The 20,176-nt window shown below is 34.5% G+C and overlaps 1 protein-coding gene across 4 annotated transcripts in view; it reads right to left on the bottom strand.

The window, feature by feature from the left end:
- The window catches only part of ZNF644 (zinc finger protein 644), a 101,038-nt gene that overhangs the window by 12,874 nt on the left and 67,988 nt on the right, over window positions 1-20,176 (bottom strand). Inside the window, exons 4-6 of one of the 4 annotated variants that reach the window (XM_011956035.1) lie at window positions 9,720-12,757; window positions 8,931-9,536; window positions 6,863-6,985 (exon numbers count right to left, since the gene is read on the bottom strand). The exons of 2 other annotated variants lie outside the window; for them this stretch is intronic. In XM_011956035.1, the coding sequence (XP_011811425.1) occupies window positions 6,863-6,985; window positions 8,931-9,536; window positions 9,720-12,757 (3,767 nt within the window). The remainder of the gene's footprint in view (window positions 1-6,862; window positions 6,986-8,930; window positions 9,537-9,719; window positions 12,758-20,176) is intronic. One more of the 4 variants, XM_011956036.1, reaches the window with a different exon arrangement.

Genomic DNA, 20,176 nt, shown 5'->3' with positions numbered 1-20,176 from the left:
TATTTATTTATGAGACAGAGTCTCACTCTGTCGCCCAGGCTGGAGTGCAGTGGTGCAATCTTGGCTCACTGCAACCTCTAACCCCCAGGTTGAAGCAATTCTCCTGCCTCAGTCTCCTCAGTAGCTGAGGCTACTCAGGCACACACCACCACACTGGGCTTTTTTTTGTTTTGTTTTGAGGAGTTTTGCTCTTGTTGCCCAGGCTGGAGTGCAATGGCACAATCTTGGCTCACTGCAACCTCCGGCTACATGGTTCACGCAATCCTCCTGCCTTAGCCTCCTGAATAGCTGGGATTACAGGTGCGTACCAGCACGTCCAGCTAATTTTTTGTATTTTTTTTTAGTAGAGATGGGGTTTCGCCATGTTGGCCAAGATGGTCTCACACTCCTGACCTCAGGTGACCTGCCTGCATCAGCCTCCCAAAGTGTTCAGCCTCCCAAAGTGTTGGGATTACAAGTGTGAGCCACCATACCCGGCCCCCTTATTTTTAAAACATCCTTTAATGACTTCCTAATTTTTTTTTTTTTTTTTTTTTACCAAGCATTCAAAGCACCAACCCCACCTTTCTGGCACTACAATTTTCCCAAACATCTGTAACCAAATCTTCTCACACTTGAACTCCAAGTTTCACTTCTGACACCTGAAGTCCAAATTTCATACCTTGTGTCCACACTATGTTCTTCTCTGCCTGAAATGTTCTACACTTCATCTTGTCTTCCTAAAACTCTACTGCATCCTTCAAGTTAAGGGTGTGGCTGAAACCATGTAAACCTTTCTTTAACAGCATACCTGATCTTTTCCCACTGGGTTATGATTATGTTTATGAAGCTCAAGTGCAGTATCTTTACTGGCTCAGCGATGAGCACAGTCTTGGTACAAGAACTCAAACTTTTGTTGAATGAATAAAATTTTGTGTGATTGCTAGTTTTGTAGTTCTCTTGCATTTAAAAAGCGACAAGAAACATACATATTATTTTTAAGACACTACAGCGACACTCATGAATGATCAAGTAATTTAATGCACATTGCGAAGCTTTCACAATACTACTTTTTCTGTCACATCAGAAAGTGCTCCCACAGCACTTTCCACAACATAAAAATGACTTTTCTAGTGGCTTACAAACCCATTCAGCACCTGACACTGTACTACATGTTCATTAGTACTTGTTACAGTCCTGTGTGGCCAATTATATCACTAAAGCTGAAAACAGACAAAAGAAACCTACTACGATTACACTTAAAAGTAGATGGTATAAAAAATAAAACACTGACTTTTAAAAAATGTTAATATATTGCACTAGTGGCATTGACCTCATCAGAAAAGTCAAATAATTATGATGGATAAGTCATTTGTTGCAGAATAGCAACAACTGGGCTTTACTTCCAAAATGTATCAAGAAAGTGTTACGGGCTGGGCACAGTGGCTCATGCCTGTAATCCCAGCACTTTGGGAGGCCCAGGTGGGCAGATCACCTGAGGTCAGGAGTTCGAGATCTGCCTGACGAACATGGAGAAACCCCATCTCTACTAAAAATACAAAATTAACCAGGCATGGTGGCGTGTGCCTGTAATCCCAGCTACTCATGAGGCTGAGGCAGGAGAATCACTTGAATCTGGGAGGCAGAGGTTGCAGTGAGCCAAGATCACACCATTGCACTCCAGCCTGGGCAATGAGGGTGAAACTCCGTCTCTCTCACACACACACACACACACACACACACACACATACACACACAAAAGTGTTCTGAAGATAATGAAATGAAGCCCCTCCCAAATATAATAATATTTTTCTTGCATTAATTTTAAATGAGTAACTAGAAATCTCCAATTACTTTAAGTCCCAGAGGTTAGCATTTGATTTATGAAAGTGATCTAGAGAGAAAAATTTGGATAAAATGAGTATAGAAAATTCACCTGTTGCCACAGAAGAGTTATGACTTCTAAGATACTACTACCATTGGTTCTAGTCAGTACCAACCCCTAAGAGAAAGAGGCAGTTAGGACAGTGACTTCAATCTATGATAGCGACTTCTTAGTGGGTAGCAAATCAATTTACTGGCTCATGACCAGCATTAATTTTTCACAACAAAGAATATACTAAAAAAGAAAATACTGAAGTACATTTAGTTGAGTGAACAAGGAATTGTGTGTTTGTACTGACACAAGTTTGTATACATGGCCAAGATATAAAATAAAGTCCCATTAAAACGTTGAATACTACCATCATTGTTTCTTCTTTTCAAAGGAAGATAAACATGCTATCTACCACAGAGAAGCATTGTGGCATTCATCTGACAGATCTACTTCCTTTAACAACATTCTCTCTACTCTGACTGTATTTCCCTTTCCCTACCTGTTGAAATTCACTCTTATTTTGACCTCAAAATATATTTTATTTCCTGATTGCAGATTAGGTTGACAGAATATGCTTTACCTTAATTTTAAATGCTTTAGCAATTTTAATAACCAGGATGATTAATTTATCATTCAATCCAGCACACTTATGAGAGTAAAAGAGGCACTAGTACTTAGGTGTGACAAGGCAAACCAGTATGTACAGTCACTCCATTAATAACTTAATAGAACTATGTTCTTAATATTGCCAGCATAAAAATACATCATTTAATTAAAACATTAGGCACAAAAAAGCTAATCAGTAAAATAAAAAGTCCAGAAGTAATTAATATAAGCTACATTATAAAATTTCAATATTTAATGAAAACTATATAGTGTTATTAAACTGTTTAGAAAATTAACCAGAAATAATCTGTATGAGCATGTAAAACATTAAAGAGAACAAAATCTCAAAAAAAAACCTACCATTACTGCATTCTATAAATAACTGGAATAAACTCTTGGGTAAGAAGTCTGCCTTAAATTTACGATATAGGATATAAAATAAACCCTTTGATTCCAGTCTATTTTGATAAAGAGTGATCGGGGAAAGGAAGTAAAACAGCTTCATAAATTATCTACAAGTAAAGACACATAAAAATTATTATTTGAATCTACCCAACAGAAGATAAACTGAGACAGTTCTGGGCAAAACTTTGATCTGTGAAATTATTCTTTTATGACAATTTAACTGTCCTAAGTCTGCCTACCTCTTCCAAATCTTCTATTCTAAACCTTTCCTATTTCCTCCATCGGTTCCTTTTATAAATATTAGGGAAGATGTATTTTAATTTATATTTATGATCCCAGAATTAGTTTTGTTATTATGCAATTCTTACATTTTAAGCATCTTCTGCTCTTATAAAAAAAAACAAAAAAGAACTTCTTAGGGCTTCTGATTCCTAGTTCTGTTTCTACTTTCCTTTTATTCTGGCATTTCTCCTTTCTCAATTTGCCACCAGACAAATTGATGATAGCCTTCAGGAGATATGCAAAGGCTATACACAGAAAATTTTTTATCTGAGAATGAGTAAGTGCATGTTTCTGGGATGGGGCCCATAGCTTTCATGAAATTCTCAAAGACGTTGGTGACCCCAATAAAGACTGAGAACCATCACATTAGAAGTATTTAAGTCACCAGTAAACAGGTATTTTGGGAAGAAGAGGGGTATCCTTTTCAGCGTATTCAGGATATTTGAAGAGATTATAAGTTAGAAGATATATTTTTCTTCCCTCAAAAGGTCACCAGTTCCCACAGAAGAGACCAGGAGCTGGTGGCTTCTAAGAAGGCTTGAAAGTTTATTCTATTACAGGTAACCAAAAGCAGGCCTTTACCATTTAGTCCGGGGGTATCTAAGCTTTGTATTCAAGAGTGCCACACAACTTAAAATCCACATGAATTAAGACTGCTTAAACTAGAAATACATATACTGGACATGGTTAGGAAAGCTTTATTCCTACCTATTTCCCCTTTACATTGTTCCAATTTTGTGATATACTAAGGTAAGATTTTATAAAAATGAATTTGTATTTTATTCATTAAAAGATCATGTATTCTTGAAAAATGATGCCTGTTACTCATATGAATTAATGAATCACTTATAATAACCGAGTGGAACCTTCTAGGGCCATAGGTTATTAGGACTACCGCTTTATAATAGTGATACTGATACGGAGAATAATAGGTATGTGGAGTTTGCAAATATAATACAGAATTCTCTATTTGGAAAATAAAAAAGTTAATAAAGCTTGATAAAAACTTTTTAGTTGGCATGAATAAGCAGCAAAGACATCTGTATAGCTCTACCGATAAAGATTTTTTTTAATGAGGGAAAAATGTTTCAGAATTTCCAAGAAAAAGAAGCATTAGTTTTTAAAGTTTGTCAAAAGTGGCTACTGGGTGTGGAAAATATGACCCTAGGCTTTCTTCAGTTTCTCATTTTCCTTTTCTTTGCCTAGGACTGCCAAACACACGCTTTCTATTTCCTACTGCTTCTAATATTTTGGCTAGTACTTAATCATATTTTTAAAATAACACCCTCTTTTATTCTTCAGGACCTAAATATATTCTCAGTCATCCTACTTACTTTTCTCTCTGACAATGAAGATTTTTTTAGATAATCTTCATAAATGCATTCTTGGCAAATGGAAATTTACTACCAGTTATTTATAGGTAATTAATCCTGTGCTTTGCAGAATTTTCAGATGAAGTAAAAGCATTTTTTTAATGGACTAATAAAATCTGGACTGGAGATATCTTGCCTTATTGGATATCTGCATAATCTGCTTGAATAATCAGAATGGAACATGAAGTCCTCCAAAGTCTAATCTAGGCCTAAGCACTTCTTGGATCTCTGCTCTTTTTAATTAGACTCTTATGTATTCAATCTTCACCAGAGTACTCCCCGTTTTAAACCCACCTTCAGGCTGGTTACGGTGGCTCATGCCTATAATCCCAGCACTTTGGGAGGCTGAGGCTGGCAGACTGCCTGAGGTCAGGAGTTCGAGACCAGTCTGTCCAACATGGTGAAACCCCATCTCTACTAAAAATACAAAAAAATTAGCCGGGCATGATGGCATGAACCTGTAATCCCAGCTACTAGGGAGGCTGAGGCAGGGGAATTGCTTGAACCAGCGAGGTGGAGGTTGCAGTGAGCCAAGATCGCGCCACTGCACTCCAGCCTGGGTGACAGAGCGAGACTCCATCTCTAAATAAATAAATAAATAAATAAATAAACAAACAAACAAACCCACCCACCCACCTTCATTTTAGAATTTTCAATTGCTTATTTTTATTTCAATTTCTTATTTTAAAAATAAGAAATTCAAAAATAGGCCGCCTGTATAAGGTAGAAAACAGTGATTAAAAACAAAGATTAGGTAAGATAGCCCTGATCTGAATTACAACCTTGCTACTTATTAACTGTATAAGTTTGAGCAAATTAAGTTCTCTAAGTCCTAGTTTCCTATAAAATGCAAGAGAATTCCAGTACCTACAACTTGTATGATTGTTGTGAAGATTAAATGTTATGCATGTAAATTGCATGGCATAGTGCCTGACACATAGTAAATGTTCAATAAAAGTTAGCAAGTATGGTAACTAATGATTTCCCACTTGTACAGTCTCTTATTTTCATTGTCCCCCACCTCTAATGTCTACAATCACTTGCCAAGCCTGATAAAGGTGATAAAGGTATATAAAAATTATAATCTCAGAGTAGGAGGCCTAATCCAGTAGACTGAAACTCACCCCGCTCCTCTCTTTTTAATATAAACTGTCAACATTCATCCCTGGTCATTTGTATATCAAGTTAAGGAAGAATGCAAAGAAGCAGAAGACACTTGTATAAATATAAGTGGTTTTTTGAAAGCAAGAACATATTGGATGTAAGTTATAGGACACGAGGAAGAACAAAAAAGCTGGGCAAACAACTAGAAGAAAGCAGGAGGGAGTGACCTAAAAAAGAGCAAGAGAAATAAAAAGATTGGAAAGAATTTTAGGCAAAAGAATTTATGTAGATCTATGTCAAAAAGAGGGTATATTTTAAGATGTGAGGGAAATGAGATTTGCTGAAGCAGGGTAGCTTAAAAGACTACAAATGAAAGTGCAAAGCATTTTGTAGGTTATAAGAAGTGTATTACATAGAAGTAAGCTAATCAAATTTTCACAGATGAGCAGTATTAAGAGGTATCTGCAAGGTTGGGCTAACCAACCAAAAATAACACAGAAATGTGCATGTTAACACTTATGTGTATAGCTAAATTTATTAATCCTTGATATATTTAAGAAGTATTAAAAGAAAAATCTATTCACTTCTTAATACAAGTCATTATTAAGGCTCACCCCTTCAAAGATCTAATCTATAGACTAATGAAAATTCATTAGTTTGCCTAGTTTACTAATCAAGTCTACATTTTGAAATATCCCTATAATTTCCTTTGCTAAAAGGATTTCCCCAAGCTAGAACTACAATATTTTTATGCTATGTTGCTGAGGCTGGAGTGCAGTGACTATTCACAGGCACAATCATTGCACATTATAGCCTCTAACTCTTGAGCTCAAGTGATCCCCCTGCCAGCCTCATGAGTAGCTGGGACTATAGGGGCACACCACTGTGCCTGACTAGAACTATAAAGAGAGGTGTTTTACTGGAATCTAAAATAAATTTAAAAATCAAAAATAGTATTCTAAAAAAGAAATGGGATTAAGGTAGACTCAAAAGTTCCACAACTCTTGGGTTAATTTTTTTTTCCCCAAATTAAGTCAATAAGAGCCAAAAGAAAAAGATTAACTTGCTTAGAATTATATCTAACAGTTTACAAGCTGCTGAAATTTAATGTGTATTCAGGCTCAACTGCAGCTTACCAAAGAAAGCTATAAATATGATCTGAATTAACACCAGTCTGGTGGGGAAAAAAAAGTGTATTGTATCAAACAGACTTGCTGTGATATCTGTTCAAACATACCTGTACCAGTCAAAAGTCCAGCACTCTTCTTTCGTGCATAAGCGCGTAAGTGGTTGGACAGGCTAACAGCACTTGTAAACGTCGTATTGCAATGCACACATGTTCTAAGCTTCACAGGCATACCTATCATTCAAAAGAAAACTATAATCCAGTTCTCACTTCAAAAAGTGAAATTTTCTTAGCTTAAAGAGTGTAGAAAAGCACCACAATAAAGATGGTTTTCAAAACGTTCAATGAAATAGGTTAACTTAAAATAAGGAGGGGAAATTAAGTTAACTGTTATTAGTTTGTAGTTAGTATTTAGAGCCAACTCATGCTCTTTGGAAAGGTAGAAGAGGAGTGACTTGAACCTTTGAGCTCCTCTGGATATAATACCTATTATCACTTTCTTGCAGATTTCTGTGTTACGCAGATTATTTCTTAAACCTACTAAAATACAATCCTGTGATTTGAACACCACGGTTCTGCTAAGAAGTTTCAAAGCTTACAACATTACCAATAAAAAGAATTAAAAAGTCTAGTTGACAAAGTGGTAATTAAAGTGTTTTACCCACAAAACCGTAAAAGTCTCAATACTACATTAGGCTTTCTGATGAAGGCTGGGAGAAAAGGTGGTAAAACACACCACTGAACAGCTGTTAGACACAACATTTTATTCAGGGTATTTTATGTTCATTATTCTGAATGCGCAATCAATAATGAAAGTCAATGATTTAAAGTTTTTTGCTAAAATCTTTGTGCTAAATAAATGATCAACAAGCTAACATCTTAGTCATCACAGAAAAAACATGTTCAAACAATAAGAAACTCCTAACTTCTCAGACAATCCTCAATCCCCCAACACATTTCAATCGGTTTCTTCAGCATTACTGTGATAGCCACAAATATGTTTTCCATCTCTGAAGTATACTACCCCTTGGTCAACACAGCTAACACATCTTGCTTGCATTTTATCCTTCTGAAAAAATATTGAAAGCTACTGACTTTCAGAGACTCTTTATTAGAAAGAAAAAGCCATATTAAACAGAAGCTCATACAAGATAAATCGTTTTCCAGACCACTTACAACACAAAGTCATCTTTCCTTAAATCAAAATTGCATTACAACTATTTGGGATATTGCAATGTCTGCCCCAAAGCAAATAAACAACATTACTTTATAGTAATGTTACTCGTTATTAATCCATTAACTATTACCTCCGACATATTCAACTTACAGCTCTAATCATGAGACCATTTACATAAACCTTCAACATTATTAACCTTCAAAAAGAAATCTAGAAAAGACACTTAAAATTTTTCTAGTCTAAAAGTATAAACCAGACTTGCCAATACTGAATAAAGTTTGGCTACTTTATCTGCCACATTATTTGCCAATACATACAAAATATTCCTTTCAAAAGGAAAAACTATTGGTACACAAGCACTAAGCTAATCATCTGTTCTGTTCCATTACAGCACTATCTTAAAACCTAAAACCCCAAACAAATATGTTTTATGTTCACACCTGTTCTCCAAAACCAAATTATCCCGCAATACAATGAGGAATTGGAGAGGGAGATGTTTCCTTGGGTTAATCACAAAGACACCAAACCATTCAGCTTTAAGAGTCTTTTTTGTTTTACCTACGCAGTGGAAAACCCAACAGCTAAATCTTGAAAACATGATCACCTTGGAGAATTCACAAAAATATGACAGAGGTATGCCTTTTCAATAATGCTATGCTTTTGAACATCATCCACAACCATCCTCCAGCCACAGCAAGTTTTATTTTCACAGATCAGCTTTTTGTTTGTTGTTTTTGTGTGTGTGTGTGGTTTTCTTCTGCTTTTGTTCTCACCTTACATTCAGACCAAGAAAAGAGGCACAGAGAACTCAGTGCTAATGAGCATCAACTGATGAGTTACACAGAAATGACAGTAGAATAACCAATCTGTGCTCTGTAAAAAAAAAAAGGCAGCTTAAACAAGAAGACTGTGAGAAAGTATTTTCCACATAGATTCCATTAAAGAAGGCATAATTGAACTGCATTTAAATTGTGTATAGGATAGTCATAAATGTCCTCTTACCTGAGTGCATAGTCAAGTCCATTTTTTGTGGCTGATACATCAACGGACTATCCTCATTTAATGGAAGAACACATTTCTGAACGAATCTCTTTCTTGCTGTCTGATTATGGATCTTTTGCGGAGAAATAGCAGAATTCCTTTCTTCTCCCATCCTTTTATTTTTAAGAAGTTCTATGAGTGTAAGAGACTGATTCTTTTTTCCACTGTGTAGTTCTGGTTTTGTTTCATCATATTCATTTAAGAAATTCAGCCCTTCTTCTTCTGATGCAGACACTGACAGAGCTTCAGTCTTTAGGCCATTACGGTATGCTTCAAGAGGTATAACATTTTGAGATATAAAGTCATCATTTGATGCAAGTTTTTGAGCTACAAATGGTCTGGGAATAATACGACGACTGTTCAATGCCTTTAAGATTTTTTCATATTTTTCTTCATTTTGCATCATCTCATTCAGAACACAGATTGGAGATTTGTGAGCATCCCATTTGGTCTTTCCAAGTCTTTTCAAGTGGCCTCTAACATGATTTGATAATCCAATTTTAGTATCAAACCAACCACCACAGAGTTGACAAGTGTGTTCAGAAGTGGTTTCAGACTTCTCTATAGCTAAAAAAAAATTTTTAAGAGTAATATCAGACTTTCTTATATAAACTGATCACCCTAAAATGAGTTAATTCTGAAACATAAAATTATATGATTCTAATGGAGACCAAATTCAAACAAAACTTTTAAATCCTCAGAATTAGAACACAGACCTATTAGCCCAAATTATTCCCATGGAGAACTTACCTTTTCTAACTCGTTTAACAGGTGTTCCTGTGCCAGTTCTTTTGAAATGCTGCATTTTGTCACTTGTGGCTATTTGTTCTGGTGATACCACATGACGGGCTTCATAGCTTAATCCCGCTCTGTGAAGATGCCCCCGGACATGATTTGATAACCCAACACCTGTTTCAAATGTTGCTGGGCAGTAAGGACACGATTTCTTCTCAAGAGACAAATCAGTCCAATGAAAAACAGAACTATGCTTTGACAATGAAGCATCTGCAGTTTCTAAATGCTGAGGATCATGTATCTCATGCAAAAAGTTGTTACTTCCAGCATCTTCATAGTATTCAAAATAAAAGCCATCATTTTGGTCATAACTAAGAGTAGCATTTTCTCCAGGCTCCTGACCTTCCACTTTGCTCTTAAATAAAGGGAATAAATTTACATGTTCTTGATTAATATCACTATAGGTTTCATCTTCTATGGCCTGTGTAGTGTAGTCTCCTAACTCAACATTATCCCAGGAACTTTCATCTTCTGTTTCATAACTATCTTTCTTTTCAGCAGAATTAAGTTTTTGCAAAACGACAACAGTCATTTTATGCAAAAAATCTGGATAACTATCCAAGTCTTCCCCTCCAACAGAACTTTCCTTCTTAGATTCCTTAACTACTCTCTTCACAGCTACACGTCTGTGATCTTTGAAGCTTTCAGGTCTTTTGGTGTCAGGCTTATGAGGGTCTGAAATAAAACTGTTGTGAGAATTACCTGATGATGAAAACAGGTGTAAAGAATTTAATGAACTAGCTTCTTCTTTTTTGAAATGCACAGGATATGATTCACCTGATTTTTTGATCATCCTATAGTTTTCATATTTGTGTCTATACAAATAGTTGCTATTTGCCTTGGCATTAGACTTTTCTTTTGCTGTTTGATGAAAATACTTAGGTTTTTGGTCAATGCTGCTTTTAATTGTAACATTCTTATGAGGAGAGCTGTTTTGATTGCAAGTGTTTACACCTGATTGGGCAATGCTTTTCCGAGCTTTCTGTACTCTGTGTGGCCGCTTATGGATTTTTGAAAAACTACTTGACTGTGAGGTTGATCCAAATGTTCGCTTCACATCTTGTTTTAAAGCAGAGTTCTTTGGAAACGTGGTTGACTGTTGTTTAGTTAATGGTTTAGTGCTATCACTATCTACAGGTTCTTCAAGGATGTCATTTTTTCTTTTATCAAGTCCAAGAGGACTACCAAATGAATCAACACATGATGATGAATGCAAGTACTCCATGTGCTTTTTTAAAACGCTTTTGGCTGAAGTAGTAAAAGGACACATCTTACATACGTAGGTAGCTGATTTTTTGGATGATCCTACTACAGAGTCTTTCATCAAAGTCTTTTTTTGTGTTTTTCTCTGGGCTATATCAGAAGTGACCAATGGGCATTTTACCACTGCCCCATGTGCAATGCCTCGATGGCATTCTAATTCATTTTCTGTCACTGCCATGAAGTTACACTCTTCACAGCAGTAGTACCTTTTATCTTTTTCATGGGTTTTAGCATGTTGCACAAATGTTTTAGGGCAATTGGTACCAAACACACACTGAGGACACTGTAATCGTGCGCTTCTTCCTTCATCCTGAAGTTCTTTCAATTCACGAATTTCCTCCATCAACTTCTGTCTTCTCTCCTGGTGAATAATCATATGTTTTAGAAGTGAATTGCGATCTCGAAATGTCCGTCCACATTCTCTACAAGCATATGGCCTTGGGACATTAAGATGGCGAAAGTGACTATTCCCATCTAAATGATACATCATATGCCTGTGGAGGTGCTTCTTCTCCCTAAAATTCACATTGCACTTTGTACAGGGGTAGAATGATGGCTCTTCGGTACTGAAAGTAGCAGGTGACTCAGAATCACTCTCTTCACATTTCTTTTTTAAGGTATTTGAAAGAAAAGTGCTAGTATGAACAGGTGAACTCTCTTCTCCACACTTATCTGGGTTATAAATTAGATGTTGGAAGGCATCCACAGATTCTAAGTCTTCATCATTCGATTCAGGCTTCACTTTTGATAATGCATATTTCTGTGGGTCTACTGCTTGTAGCTCTTCATTTTGTTCTAGAAAGTCTACTTCTTGCATTTTTGATTTATTGGGTACACAATTAGAATCACTAAAGCAATCCTCAGTATAACGAGTTATCTTGCTTACATCCATTTTTCGCTTTCTTTTTTTTTCTAGACCTACTTTAGAATGAGGTGGAGCTTTGTCTACTGTTTCCTCATTAGTCATAAGAAACTGAATGAACTCTTTTTGGGGATCCCAGTTTGTATCATTTTCTGACCTAAATCCATCTGCACCTGAGGAAATTCCTGTTACTGTACTGACACAATCATCTTTTACCAATAAATCCTCACCATCCTCACCCACCTCTACTTGATTTATTAAAGTGCCATCTGACTTTATATTACTCCCTACTGAATTCTGAATGTCACAACCAACTGAAGCAGAGGTAGGTAGTTTCTTATTGGAATGGGTGGGATTCTTAGCATGTGCTACATCTGATAACAAAAATAAAACTTGGTGCTGACTTGCTTTCTGTGGTGTAGACAGCTGAAGATCAGCTGCTACCTTCAAAGCTGAACAAGATTCTGTTGTTGGCTGATCCACAGGCTGTCCAGTGGTTAATGAAACACTGCCTTTATTCATACTGGAAGTCTTAGTTAAGGAGGAGTGTGAAACTGGTCCATTAACAGCAGCTCCTTTAGGCAAGATAAAGTTTTCACTAGAAACAGTAGGAGCACCAGCATGTATAAATAGACTAGACTGGCCTCCGCTTAAGGCGTTTTCAGATTTGTCCTTTGACAGTTCTTCAGGCAGAGTCAATGTATTATTTTTCTGAAATGATGTTTGACAATCTTTTGGTTTATGAACTCCGCTCTCCTTGTCTGAGATAAAATTGTTGTCATCTAGGAGTTCTTCTTTAGCACCAGTAATATCGGTGTTTATCTTCAAATCATCCATATTGTTGGCAAGCCCATTTAACACATTTAGTCTAGAAAATGGAAAAAAAAAATTTAGATTTGCATGAAAGAAAAAATACTATTAGAATGTATGGAGAGTTGAAAGTACATATTTTTATTAGTTTAATTTTCTACTCTTTATATTGACATTCTAATAATTTTCCAAGAATGAAAGAACACAAACATATTGAAATATTTAAAAAGCACCTCAAAGGTTAATATTGTTCTTCATGCTAAGCAACAACAACAATCCAATATGTCATATATACAAAATGGATAGAGAAAAGCAACATACACAAACATACTAGGGAAAAGCAGCATACACACAGATACACATATACACACAGACACAAAAACAGTGTAAATATGCTACAGACTGAAAAAATTTTAAACCTCATGTAGAGATTGCTAATACAAAGAAAATTCTTTCACTTGAGTAGGTTTATCAGAGGCAGTCACTCTATTCGAGAGAATAATATAAATTATCAAACACTGCAGAGAAATAAAAGATTTGTCACTTCTAAGTTCATTCCTGAAGGAAGGTAACAAAACGCCATTCAGTAAAAAACTTTATTTGAATGAACATATTTGCTATCAACATCAATGTTTTATGTATGAAACAGTACTTCAATTGTTAAAATGCTTTATTCATAGTTTCGTTCATTCCTTATTCAAATTAACCTTAACTATAATTTTAACTTTACTAAAGTTAACTAAATTTTAGTAAAGTGAATTTCAACTTCACTAATGTTAAAATTAATGAAGTTTCATGTCAAACTTTCATATGTGGGGCCCCAAATTCCACGCATTCTTTAAAAGCAGTTATCCCATTTTTGATCTGGTGGTCTAGTGCAACGGCCTAACACATTTTACAATAAAATAGCATAAACATATGTTTTAAATTTATTTCATATAAAATGTAGATAAAACTTTTCTAGGCATTTTTGGTAAGATATTTAATCACTATGAGAGAAAATTACAATATTTTTAAAGGAAACAGCATTTCTGAATGTTTGGGGTCCATTCATACGATGACTTTACGTAATGACTACCCTCACTATGAAAAGTTCCCTTGCAACCTGTTCTTTTCCTGCTCTTAGAAATGGCCACATTGGAAGTATCTGCCTTCTTCAAAGAATGTCAGCTCTTAGAGGGCTGGGAATGTAATCTAGTCACTATCATATCTCTAGAACCTAGTACATCACTTGGCATAGGTGCTCAGGCAATATTTGTTGAATAAAAGACTAAGTATTGGATTAATAAAAACACAATTTCAAAATCAAAGTACAAGTTCCTAAAGTGTAAGAAGAAAAACAGTTTTGCTCCTATGAAATTTGGATACCCCATTCTAATACAAGTTCCATCAGGTTCTGATTTACTAACGCAGTAATTATAATAAGGTCCTCAAAATATCCAATAATTCTCATGTACAATTTAAAGAACTTGCTATTTGGCAACCCCAGGTATTAACTAATTGAAGTATTGGCATAAGCTTCCATATTTCTTCTCCTTTTTTGCAGTCATTCTCCAAATATTTACTAAGCACTTAGTTGTGCCATGCATTGATCCCGTATTCCAGAAATAACGGTAAACAAGACAAGTTAGGTTCCTGCTCTCAGATAAAGAACGAAGCCTGTATATTTTTCTTTGGTAGTATTTTTAATTTGCACAACAAGTAATACTATTTTAGGGCAACATGACCTCACAATCTAACATTTAGAAATCAAAACGTGTTCAATAAAGTTCAATATTTTTACTATCCTTTAAGGGTACCAATTTCATGCTTTGTAAAACATTAAATCTAATTCAAGAATAATAAAATTGTTCTTACCTTTTTTGTATTTTATAACTTAGAACAAGCATTTATAATCTGATCTTACTCTTTCCATAAAATGTTATTTAATACAACAAATATCTATTACCAGTATCTTTGACATTGTTATTTATATCAACAATTATTTTTTCCACCCCTCATAGGTTTTAGAATTCTGTTTTGAGATTGGCAAACTTCTGTGGTAATAAAAATAGACTTCCAATAAGATCACATTCAATGATACCACTCCAAAATGGTGCTAATGCATCACCCAGCAGGAGTCTCTACATCACACACACAGAAGTTAAAAATGGGCAGCACATAAACATGTGTTAGGAAAGGGTGTGCAAATGTCAAGGGAAAGAAAAGCAAGCCTTAATGCTACACTTATTATTCATTCCTGATATTTCTCATTAAATTAGGTAGAAAACATAAAATGCTTCAATAGCAACAATCTCATAAATCTGAAGTGAACGACAAAAAACTGGCTTGAAAGACAGTTACTTTCCTTTACGTTCCCACTTATTATAATCACAGAGGTGGACAAATATATGCTCAGTCAATTTGAAAGCCTATATTAGTTTTTCTCAACAGGAAGCAATGTTGCTAACGAAGTGGTAAATTCAGTGTTAATGAGTGGCTTCACTGTTACCACCTCAGAGGTAAAACCTTCCATGTTCTATGTTCCACCCATCTGTTCTGGTGTTAGAGGTTTAGAGATGGAACAGACGCTTCCCATTTAAAGCAACTTCATTGGTACCCCCTGAACAGCAGGGTGACAAACTATGAGAACATCATGTCAGCTTGGAGACTGCATCCTCATTACCAGAATGGTTTTATAAGAGCTTTTCATAAGTTCACATTCTGAAGATATCAACCTGTTTTGTTCAAAAACATAGAAAAAATATATGTGCATAAATGATTTTATCTACAAAACACATCTAGCAAAAAAAAGCAGATTAAATATTATTAAAATACAAAATGAAGACTTTAACAATGAAAGTTTTCCTTCACATCCATATAATATGGCTTACTTACCCCCAAATTAATAATTATCTCTACTCAAAAATAAAAGACACTACCTTCTGCATCAGTTTGAAAATATGTTACAAAAGTTGACTTAGTAAGGAAATTTTCTAGGTCACTTGGTAATTCTGATTAGATACAACCTTCCTGTCATCAAATCTATACTGTCCACGTTTTGTTCATGAGTAATTCTTTACTGAGAGAAAATTAGCTTAATTTTGTTCTTTTATGTACATTATTAACTGTATTTACTATAAGCAGATTAACATTTTGTGGGTACTTATTTTAGAAACAAATAAAATGTTCAGAATATATTCTAATTATACAATGCTCCAAATACACTACTACTTAATAACAGTACTCAATACTCATAGCTGTTGTCCTGAGATACCACGCAGAACAATGGATCATCAAAATCTGTTGCACTGAATAATGGATACAGAATTTTAACACCATCAAAAATTATTTTACTACATTCATGTTGGGTTATGAGGCATCTAGGCAAGAAACCATTTGATCTGACTTAATTTTACACCATCTCAAATAGTTTTTCAACTACCTTTGTATAGTCAAATGTATATATAACAGAGACATCAATACCAGTTTAGGTTACTATAACAAAGTAGGAACATATTTGAAGGCGGGCATTATTCATTAAGTTTAAAAAACAGAAGTTAATAAATTAAGATAGACAAACTGATGTTTGGACTCCTTAAATTTCAATTCAATGAATTCAATGAATTAGCTATATCAATTAAGATTTTAAAACAATGTTTAGACACCATTACTAAATCTTCCCCAGATAATCATATAATCATAGAATTTTTCTTTTAACTGAATTTTAAAATGTTCTTTAAGAAAATTCACACACCTTTTTAAAAAGCTGCAAATAGAACTTTAAATCTACATAAAATATATTTCAATTTCTGCAAAATCATAATGAGTTCTACAGCTATAACTGCCTCTAGTTATATACTGTGAGCATTAAAAAACTGTACAAAGGTCAGATCTGTCTTCAAGATGACAGATCATCACTTATATGCCTCAAGCTAGACTTATTGTCTCAGAAATCTCAAACATCAGTATTTTTGCAAACTATCAGCACTTGCTATAACACCCTCACTACACTACATCTTGAGGTTACTACAGAAGAAATGAGGTGATAATTGCATATTAACATAATTATTCTGTAATCCCTCTGAGCAAGCTTCCTAGGTCACTCAGTAATTCAGATTAGATACAACCTTTCTGTCATCAAATCTATGTTGTCCACTTTCTGTTCATGAATAATTCTTTTGTGATAGAAAATTACCTTAATTTCATTCTTTTATGTACATTATTAATTGTATTTACTGCAAGTAGGTTAACATTTTGTGGGTACTTAACTACATAATGCCAACCTTTGTTGTGTAGTATAATTTCATGCAAAAATATAGTACAATTTGCCCTCATTGTATATTAGTTCATTAATTGCTATATTACACTGCTATAAATAAATTATAATGCTGCCCACTAGCTAAGTTATAGTTAGGATCTGTCAGGTTTTCACAAATTCTATGTTCATTTAAATTATCCTTGCAAACACATGACAACTTCAGTTAGTAATGTATGAGATTGGGTCAAGAAGAGACTACCATTCACAAGTGTCAAACTACAAAATGAATCTTAATTAACTGAAATACTACATTTAAAATTATTGCAGCATTTAAACCTATATATACCATACACAATGTACAAACATATATACCTAAATCTCACCTAGTGCACAATTCAAGAGAAGACAGAGTGTATCATCCAGGTAATAACTTATTCTAAATGTCACATTGAGAAGAAACACTAAAAAAATATAGAACACTTATAAGGGTATCCAGCATGAGACCGACTCTAAAACCAAGCCAAATAATAAAACGGCTCAGAAGGTTACCATTAAGCAAGAATGGTTCTTGCTTACTTGACAAGAACATTACAGACAGGAATATGGAGTTGGGGATTGAATAAGATGATTTCTAAGATCCCTTCTAATATGTACTACAAATGTTTAGTATTTAGTTATTACATAATTAACATTTAACATTATTTGAAATAATGAGCTAAAAACTGGAGAATTACACTACTGAGCCTTAAAAGTATTCTCTAAATTCACAATTACCTGAAATAATCCTTTAGTTAACTTATGATCTGTCAATAAATTGATTCTTGAACAGTGAAAATATGGCATGAAATGACCAACCCACTGCCACAGAGCTAACTGTGTCATGAAAACTCAATGTTACAGCCAGAGATTTTTTTTTTCCTCTTGGCAACACCAAAACACAAACAAAAAAAGGCACTGAGTTTGATATATAGATTGCAATAAAAAAAAAATAAAGTAAACAAATTACATTGAACCTGTTGAATAGCTTGTTCCTGATGCCATGTACCATCCTCAACTTTTAACAGAAGACAGATGGTAGGTACCAGACCATAAACACCCAATAACTCAAGATCATTCTTACTGCGAAGTATAGTAAATACTAAATATAATCTAACACATCTAAAGAAGCTCCCATATGGTAAATGGAAGCAGGTAACTGTGTGGATGAAGGCAAGGGGGGCAGGGAGGCCCTACAAAGACATAACTTTAAAGACATGGCAAAATTATGTAACAATGAGAATCAACAGTAGTAGAAAATCAAATGGATGTTCACTAATCAAACATTAATTTCCTAATGAAGAATTTTGCAACTGGAAGAAGCAAGGCAATAAATTACAGTTGCAACCAAAGGAGAGTGCTAAGTGCACAGAATGTTGTGTTGTTTATGCTTTTATGTAATTAGAATAAGTGATGGTCTCAGCTTACATCGTAAATGACATATGCACATGGCTCCAACAAGACAAATTCAAGCATTTAAGCATTTGAAATGAGTGATATATATGTAACTGGTCAAACATTTTGACCACATTTGTGTAAAATGGGTCAGTTCACTATAAAACCTACCTGTTCAAATCATTAACTGTGAAACTTTCAAAGAAACCAATGTAGCTAAAGTGTGTCAATCCCATACTCCAGAGGCAGTGTGTCAACTTTGCCCTCCACAGAAAGTATCATGCCATAAATTGTCATTTTACTTTGAGCCTTCTGGTATTCTTTACCCTATGATGGGTACGCTGTTTGTGTTCAGTTTTGAAATATTATATAAATACTAAACCATCATGTCTAATAAATGCAAGAAAAGTGAGAGTGTTTAAAGTCCTACGAATACAAAGCATACACAGATGCTCCTTTACTTATAATGGGGTTACCTCCCAATAAACCCATGATAAATCGAAAACGTCATGTTGAAAATGCATTTAATACATCTAAACTATTGAACATTGTAGCTTAGCCTACTTAAATGTACTTACATTAGCCTACAATTGGGCAAAATAATCTGACAGTCTATAAAAATTTTATAATAAAAAATAAAAGATAAGATTAAAAATACAGTCTCTACTGAACGCACATTGCTTCTGCACCATCGCAAAACTGAATCACTGTCATTGTAAGTCAGGGACTGTATGTAATTATATAAATGAAAATACAGACAATTATACTCAAAGTAGTGAGATAAATATATATGCATATGGAATAAATTGCTTCAGAAAGAAATAATTTTAAAGGGCAAAGACAATTTCACCATTCAAAAAATTTATACCTATACATTTCACAACAATTATCAAGACATAAATAACAAAAGAATGGTTTTAGAGTATAGAATCAGCACCAAGTCAGATATCTATTTGCTTAATGTTTATTCAGGAAACACTAGTAATTTGTTCAAGAACTTAAAAGCTGGGAATGTTCAAAGTGCTGTTAATGAAACTTTTGCCCCAACCATGTATATTCCACAGGATCAAGGCACATTATAGTATGCATATCAAAGTTAGTGGCATGACTGCAAATGCAAACATGGTGGCTTTAAAGGGATTCCTTACAACAGCTGAAGAGATGACTGGTGCCTTAATAGATTGTTAATGCAGATGTCATCCCTCAGTATCCATGATGGACTGGTTCTAAAACCCTGGTGGATACCAAAATCTATGCATACTTAAGTCCCTGCACTTGACACCATCTATGGATAAGATAAGCAAGCCCTCCTTAAATGTGGGTTTTACATGCCATGAAGACTGTATTTTTGATTGGCATTTGGTTTGGGTGCAGATGCAGAACCCACTGATACAGAAAGTCGATTATATTTATCAAAAAAAATCCACATTTAAGTGGACCCATACAGTTCAAGCTCATGTTGTTCAAGGGTCAACTGTATTTCATTTTTGGGAAAAGATGACCAACAGAAACCTTACCAGCATGTCTAGCCTGATGCTTGGAACATAACGAATGTATACTAGTTTCCTTCTAATGCCTCAGCAATTTAAGTTTTTCAAATTCAAAAGTTCACAGATTTTATTTAACATGTAGATTTCTTAAACTTCTGAAGATTTTAATAATCTGTCATTATAAAAGTTCCATAAATTAATTTGCTTAATCTCATATTTAGAAAATATAAAATTAAAGTCTAATGAGAAACAGAACTTGAATAATATGACATCCAAGACTGAATTATTTCACTGATTTACAATTCAATTTATTGAA

This window comes from Colobus angolensis, unplaced genomic scaffold (assembly GCF_000951035.1).
Source record: "Colobus angolensis palliatus isolate OR3802 unplaced genomic scaffold, Cang.pa_1.0 Scaffold41, whole genome shotgun sequence".
In the NCBI taxonomy this organism is placed as follows: domain Eukaryota; kingdom Metazoa; phylum Chordata; class Mammalia; order Primates; family Cercopithecidae; genus Colobus; species Colobus angolensis.
This window is presented reverse-complemented; position numbering and strand designations above follow the sequence as displayed.